This window comes from Piliocolobus tephrosceles, chromosome 10, assembly GCF_002776525.5.
Source record: "Piliocolobus tephrosceles isolate RC106 chromosome 10, ASM277652v3, whole genome shotgun sequence".
NCBI classification, from domain to species: Eukaryota; Metazoa; Chordata; class Mammalia; order Primates; family Cercopithecidae; genus Piliocolobus; species Piliocolobus tephrosceles.
In genome coordinates, this window is record NC_045443.1 from 98163339 (window position 1) to 98183353 (window position 20015).

Genomic DNA, 20015 nt, shown 5'->3' on the forward strand with positions numbered 1-20015 from the left:
TGTCATGCTCATCCATCCACAGAGAGCTGACTTCATCTGCATGGTCCAGTATGGCTCCCCACCATTTTGGTAAAAACACATTCCAAGTCAGGCACGGTGGCTCACGCCTGTAATCCCAGCACTTTGGGAGGCCAAGGTGGGTGGATCACGAGGTCATAAAATTGAGATCATGCTGGTTAACACAGCGAAACCTCATCCCTACTAAAAATACAAAAATTAGCCGGGCGTGGTGGCATGTGCCTGTAGTCCCAGCTACTCCGAAGGCTCAGGCAGGAGAATCGGTTGAACCTGGGAGGCAGAGGTTGTAATGAGCAGAGATAGCGCCACTGCACTCCATCCTGGGCAACAGAGTGAGACTCCATCTCAAGAACAAGCAAACAAATAAACAAACAAAAACACATTCCAGCAAGTAGGGAGGGCAAAGGGGAAAAAGAATGGCACACCCTCCCTGTAAGTGAATAATCCTGAAGCGTTACACATAATTTCTACTGGCATTCCATTGGCAAGAACTCAACTTCTTCAGCACACCTTGAGACAAGAGACCTGTAAAGAGAACTACTAATGTAATAACTAGGTAAGACATGATGAGGGTCTTGCTGGTTAGAATACATATAATCAAAAAGAAAAAAACCTTGCTTGTAATTTCATAAGTTTCAGAACTTGTGATACCTCAAATTTCAGAAAAGCTCAACAATGAAGTTTTCCAGAATATGATCTGTGTAAATAAATATGCATGTTTCTATTTTATAATAAGATACTTTCTCCAAATATCAACCATATATTGTGACAATAAAAAACATACAAGCTCACATGCTGCTGAATATTTTATTATGTATAATGTTTTAATTTATTAATATTTATGAATTTCCTTCTCCCAGTGGATTTTCAGAACATTGCCTCTTCCACACGACACATAAAAACCTGATCTTGCAAGATGACCTTTCAGACTAACTTTTTATTCTTATGCTAATACAATTCATCCTTATTTCTATTGTACATTTAATTCCAGAGTAACATAATGTTTCAAAGTTACTCTCTTTATGCCTATGGAACTCTTTAAAGAATATGATGTGAAATTTCTTTTCTTGTTCTTCAAATTCATACTCTTTTGTTTGCTATTATTAAATTCCAATCACATACACAAAGATAACTGTCTCTGAGATGCTTTTAATGAGAGTTAGAGTGTTTATTTATGTTAATTGAGGCTTTAGAAGATATCTGATATAATTTGTGCTTGAGTCGTTTCTATACAATTCTAGTGCATCATTGATTTTATTCCTAATGTACCATTACTTACAAACTAGGGGTTTAAGTTGGAATTGTTAATAAAAGTAGGAATAATCATAGTATATAAAATATTATGGGACTGAAATAGGTTTTCTAACACTGAATGAGTTTATATTTTGTTTTGTATTGTTTTTTTGAGACAAAGTTTTGTTCTTATCGCCCAGGCTGGAGTGCAATGGCACGATCTGGGCTCACTGCAACCTCTGCCTCCTGGGTTCAGGCAATTCTCCAGCCTCAGCCTCCTGAGAAACTGGGATTACAGGCGACGGCCAACATGTCTGGTTGATTTTTTGTATTTTTAGTAGAGATGGGGTTTCACCATGTTGGCCAGGCTGGTCTTAAACTCCTAAGCTCAGGTGATCTTTCTGCCTCGGCCTACCAAAGTGCTGGGATTACAGCTGTGAGCCACTGCACCTGGGGCAACTTTACATTTTTAACATTAAGGAAATTAGTGATAACCTCTCAGAAATCAAAGCAATTTGTTCTGTTCACTTCAAATATAAATAACCCCTGACATTTATAGTAGTTTTGGGCCTTTTTCCATCCCCACAAGAGACATAAATAAAATATTCAATTCAGTAAGAATTTACCAGTATGAGAATATATCTCATGTTTTGCAATGTTTTGTTTTCACATGCATCATCCTGTTAGTGCTGCTCCCAATGACCCTCACTAGGTGAGTGTTACACTCCTATTTTATAGATGCAGAAATGGGCTTAGAGAGGCAAGATGACCTGCCCAAGGTCATACAACTAATCAAAAGCATGTGAGGAAATGAAGGCGGGTGTTCTAACTCACAGCCCAGCTCTCTTCTATATGTGGCATCTGTCACTCACCAAGGCCTAATATTTGCCCAGTTATCTGCTAGCAGGGAACATTAAGTAAAACATGGCTTCTGCCCTTCGGTTGAGGGATAAAGTATAAGTAGCAGTTAGCAATTTCAAATTGCTTTAAGTCAGTGATTAAATGAATAGACAATGAAGTCAGAGAAAGGAGATAATCTTGTTAGAGTGATGAAGTTGTAGCCCTTAGTAGTACCATACTAAAGTATACTGTGCTTATTTTTGTGATATGATTTCACTGTTTTAGCCTTTTCGGCTTACATAAAATGAAAACAGTTACCAGAACTGCATTTTCCAAAGATGCAAATCTAAGCTGGTTATCAGTTCAGATACTGTCTTTGAGAGGGGTTGGAAATGTAAAGAAACAAATGATAGAATATTTATAAGAAGGATAAATGCTTAAGTTAAAATTTAGAAATCTTAACACCTCTACTTTTGCTTTTGAAAGTGGTCACGTGATAACTTTTGCATGGGCAAATTTAGGACTCAAATTATAGGAAGAAACCTTCCTTGGATTAAGAGGAAACATTAAAGAAATACAAGTGAGGATATTTCCATTGCCCCTGGGCAGAATCCATTGTTCCTCAGCTGTATTTCCCAAGCTTTTTGTACTTACTCTGTTTTAGATATTATGTATTTATTTATGTCAAGTTGCCCCTTGATATCCATGGAGGACTGATTCCAAGATCTCTCTTGGATACCAGTTAATGGCTGCTTAAGTCCCTGATATAAAATGGTACAGCCTTTGTATATAACCTATGTACATCCTGTTGTATACTCTAAATCACCTCCAGATTACTTATAATACCAAAACAATGTAAACGGTATGTAAATAACTGTTTCACTATATTGTTTAGGGAATAATGACAAGAAAAAAGTCTGGACATGTTCATTACAGTTGTGATACTTTTCCCAAATATTTTTGATCTGTGGTTGGTTGAATCCGGGGATACAGAACCCACAAAGAGCTGACTGTATCTACTTCTTCTGTTAACCTGTTAACTGCCTGAGGACTTCATATTCCCAGATTCCCAGCACTAATATGGTGCCTGACACATAGCAGGAATATAAATATTGGTGAATTTTGTTGAGCTGAATCTGGAACTCGACAGCCCAAACTCTGGTAACCCCTAAGCCCTGGTGAGACCTAATTAGGCCGGATAGTTTTTAGCCACTAGGACTAATGGGAAGTATATCATTTATTATATATTTTAAATTAAATATTTTATGTTTAAAGTAATTCTTTTTTGAATTGCTAGTTTAATGGCAGCTCTTTACTTAGGGCTAAAGGTATGGCACAAATGACTCCCTGGGGGAAAGTTTAGCAGTTGAAATAGAGGACATAGTCCAATCTCAGCACCACAAGAATATATCCATTGTCTTAATGGCATCCCTTGTCCCCATGATATCTCACAACTATGTCACCTTCATCATAAAGGACTACCAAAACATACTACTGCCTGATTTAACATGCATTTATTAATGTCCTATTATATCTTCTGATGGATGCTAATTTTAGAGATGCAGACTTGAATAAGAAATATCTGGCCAGTCACAGTGACTCACTCCCATAATCCCAACACTTAAGGAGGCTGAGGTGGGAGGATTGCTTGAGACCAGGAGTTTAAGACCAGACTGGAAAATATAGCAAGTCCCCGTCTCTACAAAAAATAAAATATCTGGATGTGGTGGTGCACACCTGTAGTCCCAGCTACTCGAGACTGAGGCAGGAGAATTGCTTGAGCTACGCAGGAGAATTGCTTGAGCTCCCCAGGAGTCCGAGGCTGCAGTGGGCTATGATTGTGCCACTGCACTCCAGCCTGGTAGCAGAGCCAGAGTCTGTCATAAAAAAAAAAAAAAAAAAAAACATCTATGAAGCACCCTTTATGGGTCAGGCAGCATGGCAGACACTGGAGATATAGTAACTGATTCCCACTCTTATAAAATGTGTATGGTATTTCACACTCCAGTGAAAAGGAGAGATGCAAATTGTGATAAGTTGCAATAGAATTGAAGCTAGACAAGAAAGTAACTAATTCTGCTTCTCTGTGACAGGGAAAGCTCCATAGAGGAAGCAAAATTTGAACTTGGCCTTGAAACATGGATGGGGTACCTTAGTCTAACAAGGATCCTGCCTTGTATTTCAGGAAAAAGCATGAAGACATAAAAAGTGTATCTCCCTTGTTAGGGGAGCTGTCAGAATGCTCTTGGCTGATAGCTACAGAAAATAAACTCATCATGGCCTAAAAAATTATGAAAATGTCTTAACTCAAACAAGAAACCTAGAGGAAGAGTGACAGCAGAATTGGTTAATTTAGAAGCAGAACCCACCATTGGAAACACAGATCCTTCTCATCTTTCCGCTTCGCTGTCCTTGGCATATTGGCCTTCCCCGCAGGCTGGTTCTCCTCCTGGTCATGTAACAGCCAAAGCAGTTCCAGGCACTATGTCCAGGCATAACACTGGTCAAAGGAAAAAGAAATGCTGTCTTCCTCAGTATGGAAATCTTTCTTAGGAACTTTCCAGTAGACTCCCCTTTAGTCTCATGGGCCCAAATTTCACTGCTGTCCCTAACTACACCAACCTCTGATGTAATGATGTGATGGAAATGAGACCAACAGTGGCTGGATCTTGGGCTGGAGCTGGGATTTGCTTCTACCATGGCCATGGGGCAGGGAGGGGGAAGGGAGCCTGTGTAGGCAACAAGCTGAGTCAGCTTTAGGAGCCTTAGATGAATCTGTGTCATTAGTTCCTAGGGAAACTATTGGGCTGCTGGGAGATTAGTTTGAAAGGAAAGCAGAAGGCAGATGTAGCCTTGTGTGCCATGTCAGGGGTTTATACCTTGACCTCTGTGCTATGGGGTGATGTCATTTCTAGAAAAGTTTCAAGTTGCATGGTTTTAAGGAATTAGTATCATTTTTAACCAGATGCTCAGTCCATCTTGAGGACGTCATCAGAATAAATCATATAGAAGTATTTAAGATACCAGGATACATGTCTTGTGTAATATGCATACTTGTAAATAGCACACACATACACACACACACACACCCCTGCTTAGTTTTTGTTCCCAATCACGACTAGAAAGCTAATTAGGAAATAAAAGACTTTTAACATTTAAAACACCTAAAGCAGTATAGTGTTAATTCTATCATATGGTTATTCTCTCAAAGATCTGATTATTGAACATAATTTATTAATCACAGACCTTTTTTTTAACAAAAAGGGAAAACAAATAAGAAACAGGAGCAGAAACATGAAATTATTTTTGCAAATAATTTGCAAATTTTCCATGGCAAAGTCTTTCGTGGTTAAGTTAGAAAATAGCCCCACCTTGTGACCAAAAATCAGCTAATTGGTCTTTCAAGCAAAAATGAAGCAAATTTTAAACAATTCTCCAGGAAGAAGAAGGAAGCAGGAAAACAGGAAAAGGCTGTCCCCTTCAGGATGATGTTAGTGTTACATCTCTCATGTTAGAAATTGCTAGTTTACACGCCCTTTGTTTTTGTTGGCGTGGTTAACTCTGACTGCTGACTCTAATTCCAAAAGTAGATTTATATTTATCTATCCTGTAGGAAAATTATTTTTTAACTCTCCCATTATTTCTTTTCTACATTTTCTCTATATTCACTCTTGGTTTTTACAACATGCACAAGATGAAATAATCATTTTAAAAGTTTAACCTTGGCCGGGCGCGGTGGCTCAAGCCTGTAATCCCAGCACTTTGGGAGGCCGAGACGGGCGGATCACGAGGTCAGGAGATCGAGACCATCCTGCCTAACACGGTGAAACCCCGTCTCTACTAAAAATACAAAAACTAGCCGGGCGAGGTGGCGGGCGCCTGTAGTCCCAGCTACTCGGGAGGCTGAGGCAGGAGAATGGCGTAAACCCAGGAGGCGGAGCTTGCAGTGAGCTGAGATCCGGTCACTGCACTCCAGTCCGGGCGACAGAGCGAGACTCCGCCTCAAAAAAAAAAAAAAAAAAAGTTTAACCTTATTTTCCCCACATATTGTCAATTGTAATTAGATAGCTAATGGAGGCAACATCTCTGGAGGGTGTGTGGGGATTTAGAAAGGCAAATGAAACAGGAAATTTGGTAATCAAAGCAATTTTTAAAAATGTTAATATTTTCAAATCAGCTGTCTTGAATATCATCCCCAAATCTTCATGTACTATTTAATTTAATGGCATAGCCATAGATTACTATTTTAGGTAATCACAACTGATGAGTGTAGCCTCTGAATGCTGAAGAAAGCATAAAGATTGACATTTTTTTGAAGATGATAAAGAACAACCTTACCAAGAAAATAGAGAACTTAGTGTAGCTTTAATACCTGGAAAAATACTGAGGCAAATCACCGATCAGCCAGTTTGTATTTATCCCCAGTAATTTGCAGAATTTGTTGGTTTTTAAAAACCAACATGGCTTTGTAAAGACAAAAGTTCACACGTTTAATCTAAGACTAAGATGAACCGAGATTAAGATGGACTAATGTGTTGATTCAGTTCTCTTGAATAATGATAGTAATAGCTACTATTATAATTATCTACTCTGACATTTTTTGAGGATTTACTATGAACCTGGCATTGTGCTAAGCACTCTCTATATATTTCATGTAACACTACTGTTATATGGAGTACACATTATATTACATGTGACGACATTTCACAGATGAGAAAATGAAGGCTTAAAGAGTTTAAGTAATGTCCCAAGACCAAGTTGTGGAGTTTGGTTTCAAACTCAGAGCTGGCTTATGACCTCTTAACCACTAGGTTTGCTGGAAGCCGGGACTGGTATTCTCCAGGCTCACATTCTCCAATCCTCTGCACTTTAAGTCGTATCTAGTTGGGTTGTGGGTATTTAGTTCATTCTGTAACAGCTGGATAAAGGGCAATGTCCCACATGATGTAATCCCCAAATTGCTCAACAAAGACATTGTTGTTAATAGAGTCCACTGGGGTCAATTAAGGAATCAAAGTCAAAGGGGAGAAGAGGGTGGTATTTTGGCCAGAGAGGAAAAGGGCAAGGATTTAATTTGGGAAGACTGTTTTTTAAAAAATATTTAAACATTTATTGTGCTCAAAATTTAAATAAATCCAAAAAATTAAATAAATCATGTAATTCTCTTTATAGGATGGGCGCGGTGGCTCATGCCTGTAATCCCAGCACTTTGAGAGGCTGATGCGGGTGGATCACATGAGGTCGGGAGTTTGAGACCAGACTGACCAACATGGAGAAACCCTGTCTCTACTAAAAATACAAAATTAGCTGGGTGTGGTGGCGCATGCCTGTAATCCCAGCTACTTGGGAGGCTGAGGCAGGAGAATCGCTTGAACCTGGGAGGTGGAGGTTGCAGTGAACTGAGATCGCACCATTGCACTCCAGCCTGGGCAACAAGAGCAAAACTCCATCTCAAAAACAAACAAACAAACAAAAAACACCTCTCTTTTAAAGTACAAAATAATTCATCACCTTCCTTTATTATTTGCCCATTATTTCATCTGAATATTTATAGCTAAGATTTTCTTAAAGTAGGTTACCCATGATTACAGCTGCCTGAGAGACCCATCTCATGGCATGTATATATGTTTCGTCAAAGGCAATTTGGGAATGTGTGCTGGATCAAGATTCAGAAAATGTAGACTTGGGTTTTCCATTTATTATGCTAGTAAACTTAGCTTACCTCTCTGAGCCTTACTTTCTCAAGTCCGAAATGGGGATAGTAATACTGGCTTATCAGTACTTCCCGCACAGGATTCTTGTACAGAATCAAATTTGTTTACGTATTTGAAAAATATGAGATACTGTATCCACGGAAAGGATGGGTGTAATTATTGAAAAGAAGAACTCCTAGTGTACTTCGGGATCTTTTGCTACCATTTGCATCACTGTAAGATAGAAAAAATGAGAGCTGTGTCCATGCATGTTAGAAGTAATTTTTTTCCTTTTTGTATTCATTTTATTTTAATTTTATTTTAGATTCGGGAGGTGCATGTGCAGGTTTGTTCCATGGTGCATTAATCTGTTTTGCATTGCTATAAAGGAATACCTGAGGCTGGATAATTTACAAAGGAAAGAGGCTTATTTGGTTCATGGTCCTGCAGGCTGTGCAAGCATGACACTAGCATCTGCTCAGCTTCTGGGTAGGCCTCAGGGAACTTTTACTCATGGTAGAAGATGAAAGGGGAGCAGGCGTGTTACATGGTGAGACAGGGAGAAAGAGAGATACTAGGCTTTTTTAAACATTCATATTTCACAGTAACTAATAAAGTAAGAACTCATTCATTACCATGGGGAGGGCACTAAGCCATTCAGGCGGGGTCTGCTCCAGTGATCCAAACACCTTCCACCAGGCCCCATCTCCAACACTGGGGATTACATTTCAACATGAGATTTAGAGGTGACAAGCATCCAAACTATTTCACGTGAATATACTGTGTAACGATGTGATTTGGACTTCTGGTGAATGCATCCATCATCCAAATCGTGAACATTGTACCCAATAGGTAATCTTTCAACCCTCACCTTCCTCCCACCCTCCCGCCTTTTAGAGTTGCCAGTGTCTGTTATTTCCATTTGTATGTCCATGTGTACCCCTTTTTTAGTGAGGACATGTAGTATTTGATTTTCTGCTTCTGAGTTATTTCGTGTATGATACTCTTCTAAAAGTGAGAATTTAGGCTTTCTAGTAAGTATACCATTAGATGATAATTGTACTCTTTAGTGTCTGAAATCAAAGTTTATTCTGATTTGCTCTTTAACTCTGGATCTGGTTTGGAAGAAATGGAACAGTCTGTTCTCATCTGGACCAATCCTGGGAAACATCCTCATCTCAATTAATCCATAAGTCACATCACAGGTTTCTTTGTTTGTTTTGTTTTGTTTTGTTTTTCTGTCACCATGATTCTCCATCCAATGGCTCTTGTGGAATAAAGCAATGCACAGAACAGGCACCAAGGTAATATTTATTGAATGCAGGAAGTGGCACTAATAAGTCTTTTTTTTTTTTTTTTTTTTGAGACAGCATCTTCGACTGGGTGTGGTGGCTCACGCCTGTAATCCCAGCACTTTGGGATGCCAAGGCGGGTGGATCACAAGGTCAGAGGTTCAAGATCAGCCTGGCCAATATAGTGAAACCCTGTCTCTACCAAAAATACAAAAAAAAAAAAAAAAATAGCTGGGCATGGTGGCACACGCCTGTAGTCCCAGATACTCAGGAGACTGAGGCAGGAGAATCACTTGAACCCAGGGTGCGGAGGTTGCAGTGAGCCGAGATCACGCCACTGCACTCCAGTCTGGGCAACAAGAGTGAGACTCCGTCTCAAAAAAAAAAAAAAAAAAAAGAGATAGCATCTCACTCTGTCACACAGACTGGAGTGCAGTAGCACAATCACAGCTTACTGCAGCCTCAACCTCCAGGCTTAAGTGATCCTCCCACCTCAGCCTCCTGAGTAGCTGGGACCACTGGCATGTGCCACTGCACCCAGCTAACTTTTGTAGTTTTTGTAGAGACAGGGTTTTGCCATGTTGCCCAGGCAAGTATCAAACTCCTGAGCTCAAGCAATCTTCCAGCCTTGGCCACCCTAAGTGTTGGGATTATAGGTGTAAGCCACTGCACCTGGTTAGAAGTCTTAAATGACAAAGAGGAGTGAGCTAGATGAAAGAGAAAAGGGATATTTCAAGTAGAGAGCACAACATGTACAAAAACTGGGCAATGTGAATTGTTTAGGGAACTACAAGTGGCCGAGGGTGGCTAGAGGAAATGCAGTGCGATGGAGTGCAGCTTAGCCTTGCCACTGTCAGGACTTTGGAGCCTGCCAGCTTTGGTTTGAATCCCAGTTCCACCTCTCTCAGCCAAGTGTCTTTGGGCTAGTTATATAACCTCTCTATCTACCTCATGAGGTTTACAACTATTAAATGAATTATGGTATATTAAATGCTTAAAATATTGCATAATACATAATGACTACTCCTACTATTAATCTTCTTATTGTGAATAGTGAGATAGGCAGGGTACAGGTCCTAGAGGCTCCTACGTTAAAAGGAAGAAAATTAAAACTATATGCCTAAAGCCATGGGGAGGTTTAGATGGTTTTTGTAAGAAGTAGGGAGAAAGTGTGTGATTTGATTTTTAGAAAAGTCATTCCAGTACCTGGATAGAGCATGGATCAAAGGGAATCAAACTAAAGACAGAAAGGCCAGTGAGGAGGCAACTCTGGTAATCCAGATGAAGAGAGCTGGAAGCTTAAATTAAGTAAATGCCAGGTGCAATAAAGAGGAGCGGGAGCATCAGGTGAGTGTGAGCAGGAGAAGTCACAGGCCTGGGTCCCTGAATCTCAGTTGTCAGGCCTGGGGAGTTGGGTGGTGTGGATACCACTCACCAAGAATGGGAACGCCAGGAAAGAAGTGGATTAGGAGAAACATGGGGGAGCTTAGTTCTGTAGTACATGGTGTCTTTGATTTTGGACATACTGGGTTTGAAGAGAACAGCCAAGTACTGATGCTTGGTAGGTAATGGTTTGGTGCTTCAGGAAGAGATCAGAACCCTTTGATAAGAGCACTGGCCCATTTAGAAATGAAGCTGTCTATATTTATGGACTGAAGAACCACCATTTTTTGTTAGTTGTTTAAGATGTGATCTCTGCCTTAATTATCGATAGTCATATTCAAAAGATTCACTAAATCCCATTTGGAAAATGGAGACGTTTTTGAAATTCTTTTGGCAATTCAGCAGCATTATCATTGATTATTCAGTAGTGACTGAAACAAAGACACTGCCAAAATTAGACATACACTCATTGCTTTGGCTATGTTTTGAGAATTTTGTCAACTGATTGTCTTTGCAATGTCCTTCCTTTGGACATATAATAAAAATAATAAATATACAGTCATTATTTGAATGTGTGCATATAGTTGCAAAATTAGCATGTGTTTATATGGATAATATGTTTCTAGTTTTACACTGTTTTGTCACTCAAAAATTTTATTATGACTGCAACTTTCCCCCATAGGTATCTCTGATGAATATATAACACCTATGTTTAGTTTTTATAAAAGTATTGGGGAACTGAAAATGACTCAAGAGGAGTATGCTCTGCTTACAGCAATCGTTATCCTCTCTCCAGGTAATTTCAGTGTTACATTTTAATTTTTATGCCATTTTTTTCAGTATACTCGTAATAACATTTATTGAAAAAATCTGGAAGACACAGAAATATAAAGAAAAAGTAAAGTGGCCTATAATTCTACCATCCAAATAGAACCATTATTAATCTTTCAGTACATTTCTTCTCAGTCTTTTTTAAAAAATCACACTTATTCATTTAATAAATGTATATTGAACACCTACTATGTACTAACCATGGTGCTAAACCCTGGGGATGCAATAAGACACAGGTCCCATGCAACTTGCATTCTGGTAGGATGAGAAAGATAATAAATGAAGAAACAATAATATTTTTTCAGAAGGTGGTAAATGCTACAAAAAATGTAATGAGAATATAAAGAAAGAAGTGGCACAAAAATGGTGTTTTAATTCGTGGTCACTGGAGGCTTTTCTAAGTGGGTGGCATTGGAGCAGGGATCTAAATGAAATTACATACTTTTTAACATAATAGGGAACTTTTTTCTGAGTTTATATTTCTTCAAAAGTCATTTCCCAAGTCATTAAAAATTTACATTGGTAAAGTTGTAATATGTGCTACGTTTTCTATTGTATGCATATACAATCATTTACTTAATCTTTACCACATATTTGTATATTCAGGATATTTCCAGTTTTTTTGTTGTTGAAAATGTTTTTTCAACAGTTTTTTTGCTGCTGTTGTTGAAATGAATACCTCTTTCCATATTTTTTTTCTATATTTTTGGGTTACTTTAATAATTTGGGAGTCGAATGATGTCATGTTCATGATTTGTAAAGCATAAAAACAATGCTAGCCTTAGACCATTTTTATACATTATATTGAGGCAGAAGCTAGTTGTTATTTTGCTTTACCATAAAAATTATGACTTGTGACTAAAAAGCTATTCAGCAGAACCTACTAAAGTTACACATGGATATGTCCTATGACCCAGTCATTTCACTTCTGAGAATATACTCACCAGAAAGGATGCTGACGTCCACCCTATAGGTTATCTTTAGGGGTTTTGATTGGAAGGGGAATTAGGGAGGCTTCTGGGAAGCATTACGTGTGTTGTATCTTGATCTTATTATAATTACGCGTGTGTGTGCATAAAAATTCATCAGGTTGAACACTTAATTTTTACATTTTGTGTACAACATTTAACTTACACTTCAAAATAGTTAATGTTGCTATAATTATGCTGAATTAATGCTTTTCCACGTTTTAATTTTGTCATTTTATTTTAAACTTCAAAACAGATAGACAATACATAAAGGATAGAGAGGCAGTAGAGAAGCTTCAGGAGCCACTTCTTGATGTGCTACAAAAGTTGTGTAAGATTCACCAACCTGAAAATCCTCAACACTTTGCCTGTCTCCTGGGTCGCCTGACTGAATTACGGACATTCAATCATCACCATGCTGAGATGCTGATGTCATGGAGAGTAAACGATCACAAGTTTACCCCTCTTCTCTGTGAAATCTGGGACGTGCAGTGATGGGGATCACAGGGGAAGGGTCTAGCTCCTTTTTCTCTCTTATGATATTAATCTGAAGTATAACTTTCCTTTATTTCACTTGTACCCAGTTTCACTCAAGAAATCTTGATATTTATGTTGTAATTACATGTATAACTTCCACAACTGTAAATATTGGGCTAGATAGAACGACTTTCTCTACATTGTGTTTTAAAAGGCTCCAGGGAATCCTGCATTCTAATTGGCAGGCCCTGTTTGCCTAATTAAATTGATGGTTACTTCAATTCTATCTGTTGAACTAGGGAAAACCTCATTTTGCTCTTCATCTTACCATATTGCTTATATTTTATTAAACAGTTGTATTCAATTTTGGCAATAAAGCAAACATAATGAATGGCAACAGGCTTTTCTTTGGGAACAAAATTTGATAAATATACAAACTCATTTCTTTAAATGTTGAAAGACATCCTATTGAATCTGAGGGGGTAATTTACAGAAAGACAGTGTCTCTCATTACGTCATTGGAACTTTTGTCATCCCTGGAAAAGTCCTGGTGAATTTGTAATAGTCCTCTGATCGTTTCCTTTTCTTTGAAGTTTAAAGCAAACAGAAAAGTTAATAATTTTCACATAAGATATTCCCTCAAGCAATCCTTTCCCCCAGTTAGTCTTGAGGCAGGCTTCACAAATTCAGAGTAGGCAGCTAACTGCAGTGATGGGACCTTCCCTTTCCTCTCTTAAAAGTGCTCCATTGGCTTCACTGTATCCAATCATCTTTCTGTTTTGTTTTGCTTTTCAAAACATTCCTACAGCTGGGTGCACAGCTGCTGTATACTTCCCCCAAGGCAGGAATTAGTTCATTTCCTTCCTTCATTTTTACACTGTTGCATCCTTCTCCCCATTATCCTTTGGTGAATACAATAAAACACCTTCTATAAGTAATGGGCTTCTATCTCCCTTTCTCCTAAAATTAGCCAAAGTGGAATATGATTAGCAAGCAGTTTTTTTTTGTATCAAAATACTAGGACAACCCTGGAATTCTAAAAATAACCAGTCAGTGGAAAACTCTGTTGAGGCTAGCATCAATTGGATTCTAATACAACAAAAATGTCTTGAGTTCCCAGTAAGTACAAGATTCATTTGCTAAACTCCATGGAGGATACAGAAATGATTAAGACCCGGTAACAAGAGCTGAGCCCAATGGCTCACACCTGTAATCCCAGCACTTTGGGAGCCTGAGGCTGGAGGATTGCTTGAGCCCAGGAGTTTGAGACCAGCTTGGGCAACATAGGGGAAACCCTGTCTCTACAAATAATAGAATAAAATCAGCCAGGGGCTGTGGCTTGCACCTGTGCTGGTCCCAGCAACTTGGGAGACTGAAGCAAGAGGATTGCTTGAGCCCCGGAGTTGGAGGCTGCATTGAGTCATGATGGCACCATTGCACTCCAGCCTGGGTAACAGAGCGACACCCCGTCTCCAATTAAAGAAAAAGAACAAAACCCAGTAACTGCCTGGAGGGAGTTACAAGGGCTGCAGCGGAACTTGCCGTAGGCTTACCCTGGAACTTGGGAAAGTTTCATAAAGGAGATGGTACTTCTGCTGGACTTCAAGGGATAGCCCTGAATCAGTGGGTCCAGGTAGGAGGGAAGGGGTTCAAGGTGAAAGGGGTGGCAGGAGCAAAAGGAGAAAGGTGGTGAGTGGTACAGATGTTAAAAGACCATACGTAATCTGGGGAGGGAGGGAGGATGCACAGTCTCTTTCTAAATTTCAGTTTCACCATTGTGAAATGCAGAGATCAGCACTTATTGCATAAGGGAATTTGGCTTATTAATGAAGAGTAAGTGGGAAGTAGCAGGTCCACCAGGGAGAGGGTTGGTGAGGAAAGGACATTGAAGAAAGAAGTGAATTTCCAAATGCCTGAAAAGGTAGATCTAGTTTGGAGAAGCTGAGTACAGTTTGGTGTCTCTGGATCTCATGCCACTTGTGCAGACAGCAGTGAGAAATGAGGCCGGAACTGGTGGGGCACTGGAGACAGAGCAAGAAGCTTAATCCTATAGGTCTGGATTTATTCAAGTGATTAAGACCTTGTAACAGCAAACAATAATGCTCATCACATGGAAAACTAATTGTGATGCTATAAGAAATACATACTGTTTTTGTTCCTGGTTTCTGACACAGCTTCTAAGAGCCTTGGGATTTCCTGAGTGATAGGGGTAATAGGAGCATCTCTTGGTGAAAATAAAATACAAATTATAAGTGCTATGAAAGAGAAGTATGTCCCTTGATCCGATATGCACTTTTATGGGTCATTTTCCACACTAGTAGAGTGATTTTTTTTTTCTAAAATGCAAATCTGGTTACATGTTCCCCATCCCACTTGATGATTTCCCATTGACTTGAGCAAAGACCCAGAGCTCCTTGGGAGAGAAGCTGGCTATGGAGACCTCCCCGCCCCGCCCCACTATATGATCCTACCGGTTTTGTCCCCTGCCCTACCTATATTCTAGGCTTCCCAATAAAATGCACTCCCCAGAGGTCTATCTTCTCTTACACCAAATGAGAAAGAAAGTATAGAGACGGGGGAAAGAAAGGGGTTCGCTTGTTTTCTCCCTTTTCCCTTCCACCCCAGGTCCCAAGTATGGGTGATTTTGTGTCACAGGGGGACATTTGGCAGTGTCTGGAGACACTTTTGGTTTTCATAACTTGGAGGTAGAGGTGCTACCGGCCTCTAGTGGGTAGGAGCTAGTGATGATGCTAAGCTTCCTACAATGCACAGAATAGCCTCCCTCAGCAATTATCTGGCCCAAAATGGTAACAGTGCTGAGGTTTAGAAACCCTGCTCTCTCCCATCCAGTCTTAGTTCATTCAGGCTGCTGTAAAAATATGCCATAAACTGGGTAGCTTATAAACAACAGGAATTGATTCTTTACAGCTCCAGGAAGTCCAAGATGAAGGCACTGGCAGATTCAATGTCTGGTGAGAACTTCCTGGTTCCTAGATGGCATCTTCTAGATGTGCCCTGACATGGTGGAAGGCATTAGCTAGCTCTCTTGGGTCTCTTTTATAAGGGCACTAATCCCAGTCATGAGGCTTCACCTTCATGGCCTAATCACCTCTCAAAGGCCCTACCTCCTAATACTATCAATTTAGGGGTTAGGATTTCAACATATGAATTTTGGGGGGACACAAATATTCAGACCATAGCATTTCCCAAGAAAATATGACTCCTACAGAGTACTCTCTCTTGACCTGATCTAGCATCTAGCTTCAACATAATTCTCATGGTGGTGGTTTTCTAGTTCATAACAACATTGTGGACAGTCATTTTATTAGTGAATCCAAATACTGGATATGAGTAACTGTTTTTGAAATTTTGTTTTCTTTGTTTGTTGTTCAGAATGAGAAACTGATTTCACTCATTGATCCTATAGCAGCAGAATTTTACTTTTCCCCAGATATTTACAAAATTACAATTTATTCATTTTTCCTTATGTAAAATAATAAATTTAGTACACTATCACATATCACATTTGGGTGTTAGCTGACTTATTTTTTGGACACTCAGAATCCACTGCCTTTACTTCTGTAAGAGTACTCTGATTTCCGCAGGGGAACCACCCTCTTCCGTCTTTTAGTCCATATGTTGTAAGTGGAGTTGATTCCACCCCCAGCTCCCGAGCTGGAAATGTGACTCAGGCATAGCTAATCAGAATATCACATATCTTAGGTCACAGTCATTGGTTTAGAATTGGGCAGGTGACTTATTTAAAGAAAATGAGATATATTGCTGGAAGTATTTTTAGGAGGAAAGCAGTGTCAGTTACATGCCTCTGTGTGTTTGTGTGTGTGTGTGTGTGTATTAATTGTTTCAAATTCTTCACTCTCTCCCTGTAGTAGAATTATCTGGTCAGGTTATTTGACTCGTGAATTTGCAGTGCCTCTCACAGGAGTAGGCAGAACATACTTCCCCACCCACTGATGTTGAGCTTGTCCTTGTGGCTTGCTTTTGGCAATGGAATGTGGGTGGAAGTGAGAGTGTCAGTTTCGAGCTATGGCCTTAAGAGATATCCCATGTTTCTGCTGCTGCTCTTGCACTTCCGCTATCTTCCATGAAAAGGGAATTCCCTGGATAGTTGCAAGTCTCAGAATGAGAGACAGAAGGCGCACACCTAAACCCAACTTACAGCTTGAAACAGCATGCCTCCTCTCAACCATGAGTTAACATGCAGATCGACAAACAAGAAAAATCAATGTTTATTACTGTAAGCCACTGAAAGTTGGGAGTTGTTTGTTATACAGCATCACCACAGCAACAGTCTAGCTAATATATCCTATTTGTGTTCATATCTGTTCACTTCCTTTCCCTTCTCTGTTCATCTAGGGAGGGAGGACCAACCCCTGACAGGCTGCATTTTATAGGTTTCTCTGTTAACTGGCTTTGGCCAGGTTCAATCAATGGAAAGTATTGATGGGAGACTGGAGGATGAGAAGGGAAAAGCCAGGATATTTCTCCCTCACTCTCTTTGCCTCAGATTGCATCTCTGGTAAAGATTGCATCTCCTACATGGTTCCCAGTCCCACTGGGAAACTGCCCCACCCCAGTGCTGATGGCCCTGGTTTCTAAACTCATCTTTTGAACTCTAAACCCTAGAATTGCAGTGGTTTCCTACTATTGCTAATCTCTGAGTTGTCTTACCTGCTCCTATTTACCTTCTCAACTGTTTTGCAAAACCAAGTCAGTGTTTAGTTCTTGCTTTTTTTTTTTTTTTTTTTTGAGACAGAGTCTTGCTCTGTCACCCAGGCTGGAGTGCAGTGGCCGGATCTCGGCTCATTGCAAGCTCCGCCTCCCGGGTTTACACCATTCTCCTGCCTCAGCCTCCCGAGTAGCTGGGACTACAGGCACCTGCCACCTCGCCTGGCTAGTTTTTTGTACTTTTTAGTAGAGACGGGGTTTCACCATCTTAGCCAGGATGGTCTTGATCTCCTGACCTCGTGATCCGCCCGTCTCGGCCTCCCAAAGTGCTGGGATTACAGGCTTGAGCCACCACGCCTGGCCTGTTCCTGCTTTTTGATGCACCTATAATGGTTTGTGTCTTCTGACTTGAGAACTGTATCGAATGACTCACTTTTTTTTAGTTAGACTCAAACCTAAGAGAATGAAGAACTGGAACTTCTGGAAACCATCATATAACCAGGAGGAACCTGAGAATAAAGTCAATATGAAAACCAAAACCAGTAGAGACTGGATTTTGGTGACATTATCTAAAATCTTAGATCAAGCTGTACCTAAACGTAGAGAGTTCTATCCTGGGATTTTAATTACATGAGCCAATACCTGCCCTTTTTTTCTTAAGTGAGTTTGAGGATTTTTTTTTTTTTTTTTTGCTATCAAATATAACTAAATGTGATAGAAACTTGATGATACTTGAACAGTAAGCCATTTAAAAATAACATGTGCTCTTTAAGAGCCTGGCATGGCTACAATGCTAATATTTGTGAAGATGTCTTATAGATGAACTGCAGGAGTAGGGAGTGTAGCTCAATGTAACCATTCTTGCTAGGCTGTTAGATTTTTACATCTCTCTCCAGATATAGATTGTATTAGTTTCTTAGGGGTACTCTTAACAAATTACCACAAATTTGAAAGCTGAAAACAATAGACATTTATATTATTTCAAGTTTCTGGAGGCCAGAAGTACAAAATCAAGGTGTCAGCAGACCAAACTCCCTCCAAAGGCTCTAGGGGAGAATCGTTCCTTGCCTCTTCTGGCTTCTGATGGCTCCTAGCATTGCTTGACTTGTGGCAGCAAAGCCCTAAGCTCTGCCTCTGTCTTCATATGGACTTTCTCTCTCTCTGTGTGTCCTTTTCTGTCTCTTGTAAAAACACTCTCATTGGATTTGGAACCCACTCTAGTCCAATATGATCTCATTTCAATCCTTGCCTTAATTATACCTGCAAAGACTGTATTTCCAAATAAGGTCACATTCTGAGGCTCTGGACGAACATAAATTTTGGGTGGCACTACTCAATTCACTATATAAATTTAACACACCATTTTAGTATTAACCATAACTTGTTATAAAACTTCATATAATTGAATTATTTATACATATTATTTGTTAACACAAATCAGTAGCATTCTTCTAAGATAGAGCTTAGTATTTTTAGAATAGTTGGCTCTCAACAGATTATCTGCTGAACAGATAGTTTAATTAATTGTGAATAAATCAATACCTCTATTGCCCAAATATTTCATCCAGTACTTTACACAAGGCACAATCCACAGACTGACATTCAATAATGTCAGAATTAAAAACATTTCTAAAACAACAAAATGCAGGACAAAACAACTAATAAACCAATAAATTTTTTAAAAAAAAATCTTCAGTGTATTTAAATTATAGTATATTTTAAGCAGTAGAAGCATTCTTGCATGGCTGTGAAAAGGCCAAATCATAGTTCAATACTCAATGGTTATTTGGTTATCACAGACCCTTCTGTATTCTGTACATCTTTATGGCAGATGAATGATTATTCCTAATGTAATACCTTTTAAAATTTAGATTTCCACATATGGTGCTTTCTTTAAAAGTGGGGCGCGTCTCCACAATTGGAAAGTCAAACTGGTGAGTCTTGTTTTGCGTTCTACAATTATGCCAATTTCATGTAAAGATACAACCTCTAAAACATGGTTATTAACCTAACCACCTATTAGAAAGCCTACACTTGAAAGTAGATTGCAGCTCATTAGATGAAACCCTTAATTACTAATTACAGTTTTTAAATCAAGATAGGTAAATGGTAAGTGTACTTAGATAGTTGGGTACCAGCTGGGAATTAATGTAAACGTAAGGAGATAGATACACACACACACACACACACACACACACACACACACACACACACACACTATACAGAGGAGAAAAGCAACAAGAATTAAAATAATTTAGAGGCAAAGCCAGGCGCGGTGGCTCACACCTGTAATCCCAGCACTTTCGGAGGCCAAGGCAGGCAGATCACAAGGTCAGGAGATCGAGACCATCCTGGCTAACACGGTGAAACCCTGCCTCTATTAAAAATACAAAAAAAAAAAAAAAAAAAATTTAGCCAGGCATGATGGCAGGCGCCTGTAGTCCCAGCTACTCTGGAGGCTGAGGTGGGAGAATGGCGTGAACCTGGGAGGTGGAGCTTGCAGTGAGCCAAGATCGCGCCACTGCACTCCAGACTGTCTCAAAATACTACTACTACTACTACTACTACTACTACTACTACTACTACTACTA

General features: G+C 39.5%; 1 protein-coding gene across 6 annotated transcripts in view; it reads left to right on the plus strand.

The window, feature by feature from the left end:
* The window catches only part of NR1H4 (nuclear receptor subfamily 1 group H member 4), an 83572-nt gene extending 69899 nt beyond the window's left edge, over window positions 1–13673 (plus strand). For 4 of the 6 annotated variants that reach the window (XM_023207449.2, XM_023207364.2, XM_023207543.2 and 1 more), the window contains 2 exons: window positions 11142–11255; window positions 12515–13673. In XM_023207449.2, the coding sequence (XP_023063217.1) occupies window positions 11142–11255; window positions 12515–12753 (353 nt within the window). In that variant the 3' untranslated portion in view covers window positions 12754–13673. The remainder of the gene's footprint in view (window positions 1–11141; window positions 11256–12514) is intronic. The other 2 variants (XM_023207486.2, XM_023207287.2) reach the window with 2 other exon arrangements.
* Window positions 13674–20015: the final 6342 nt, after the last annotated feature.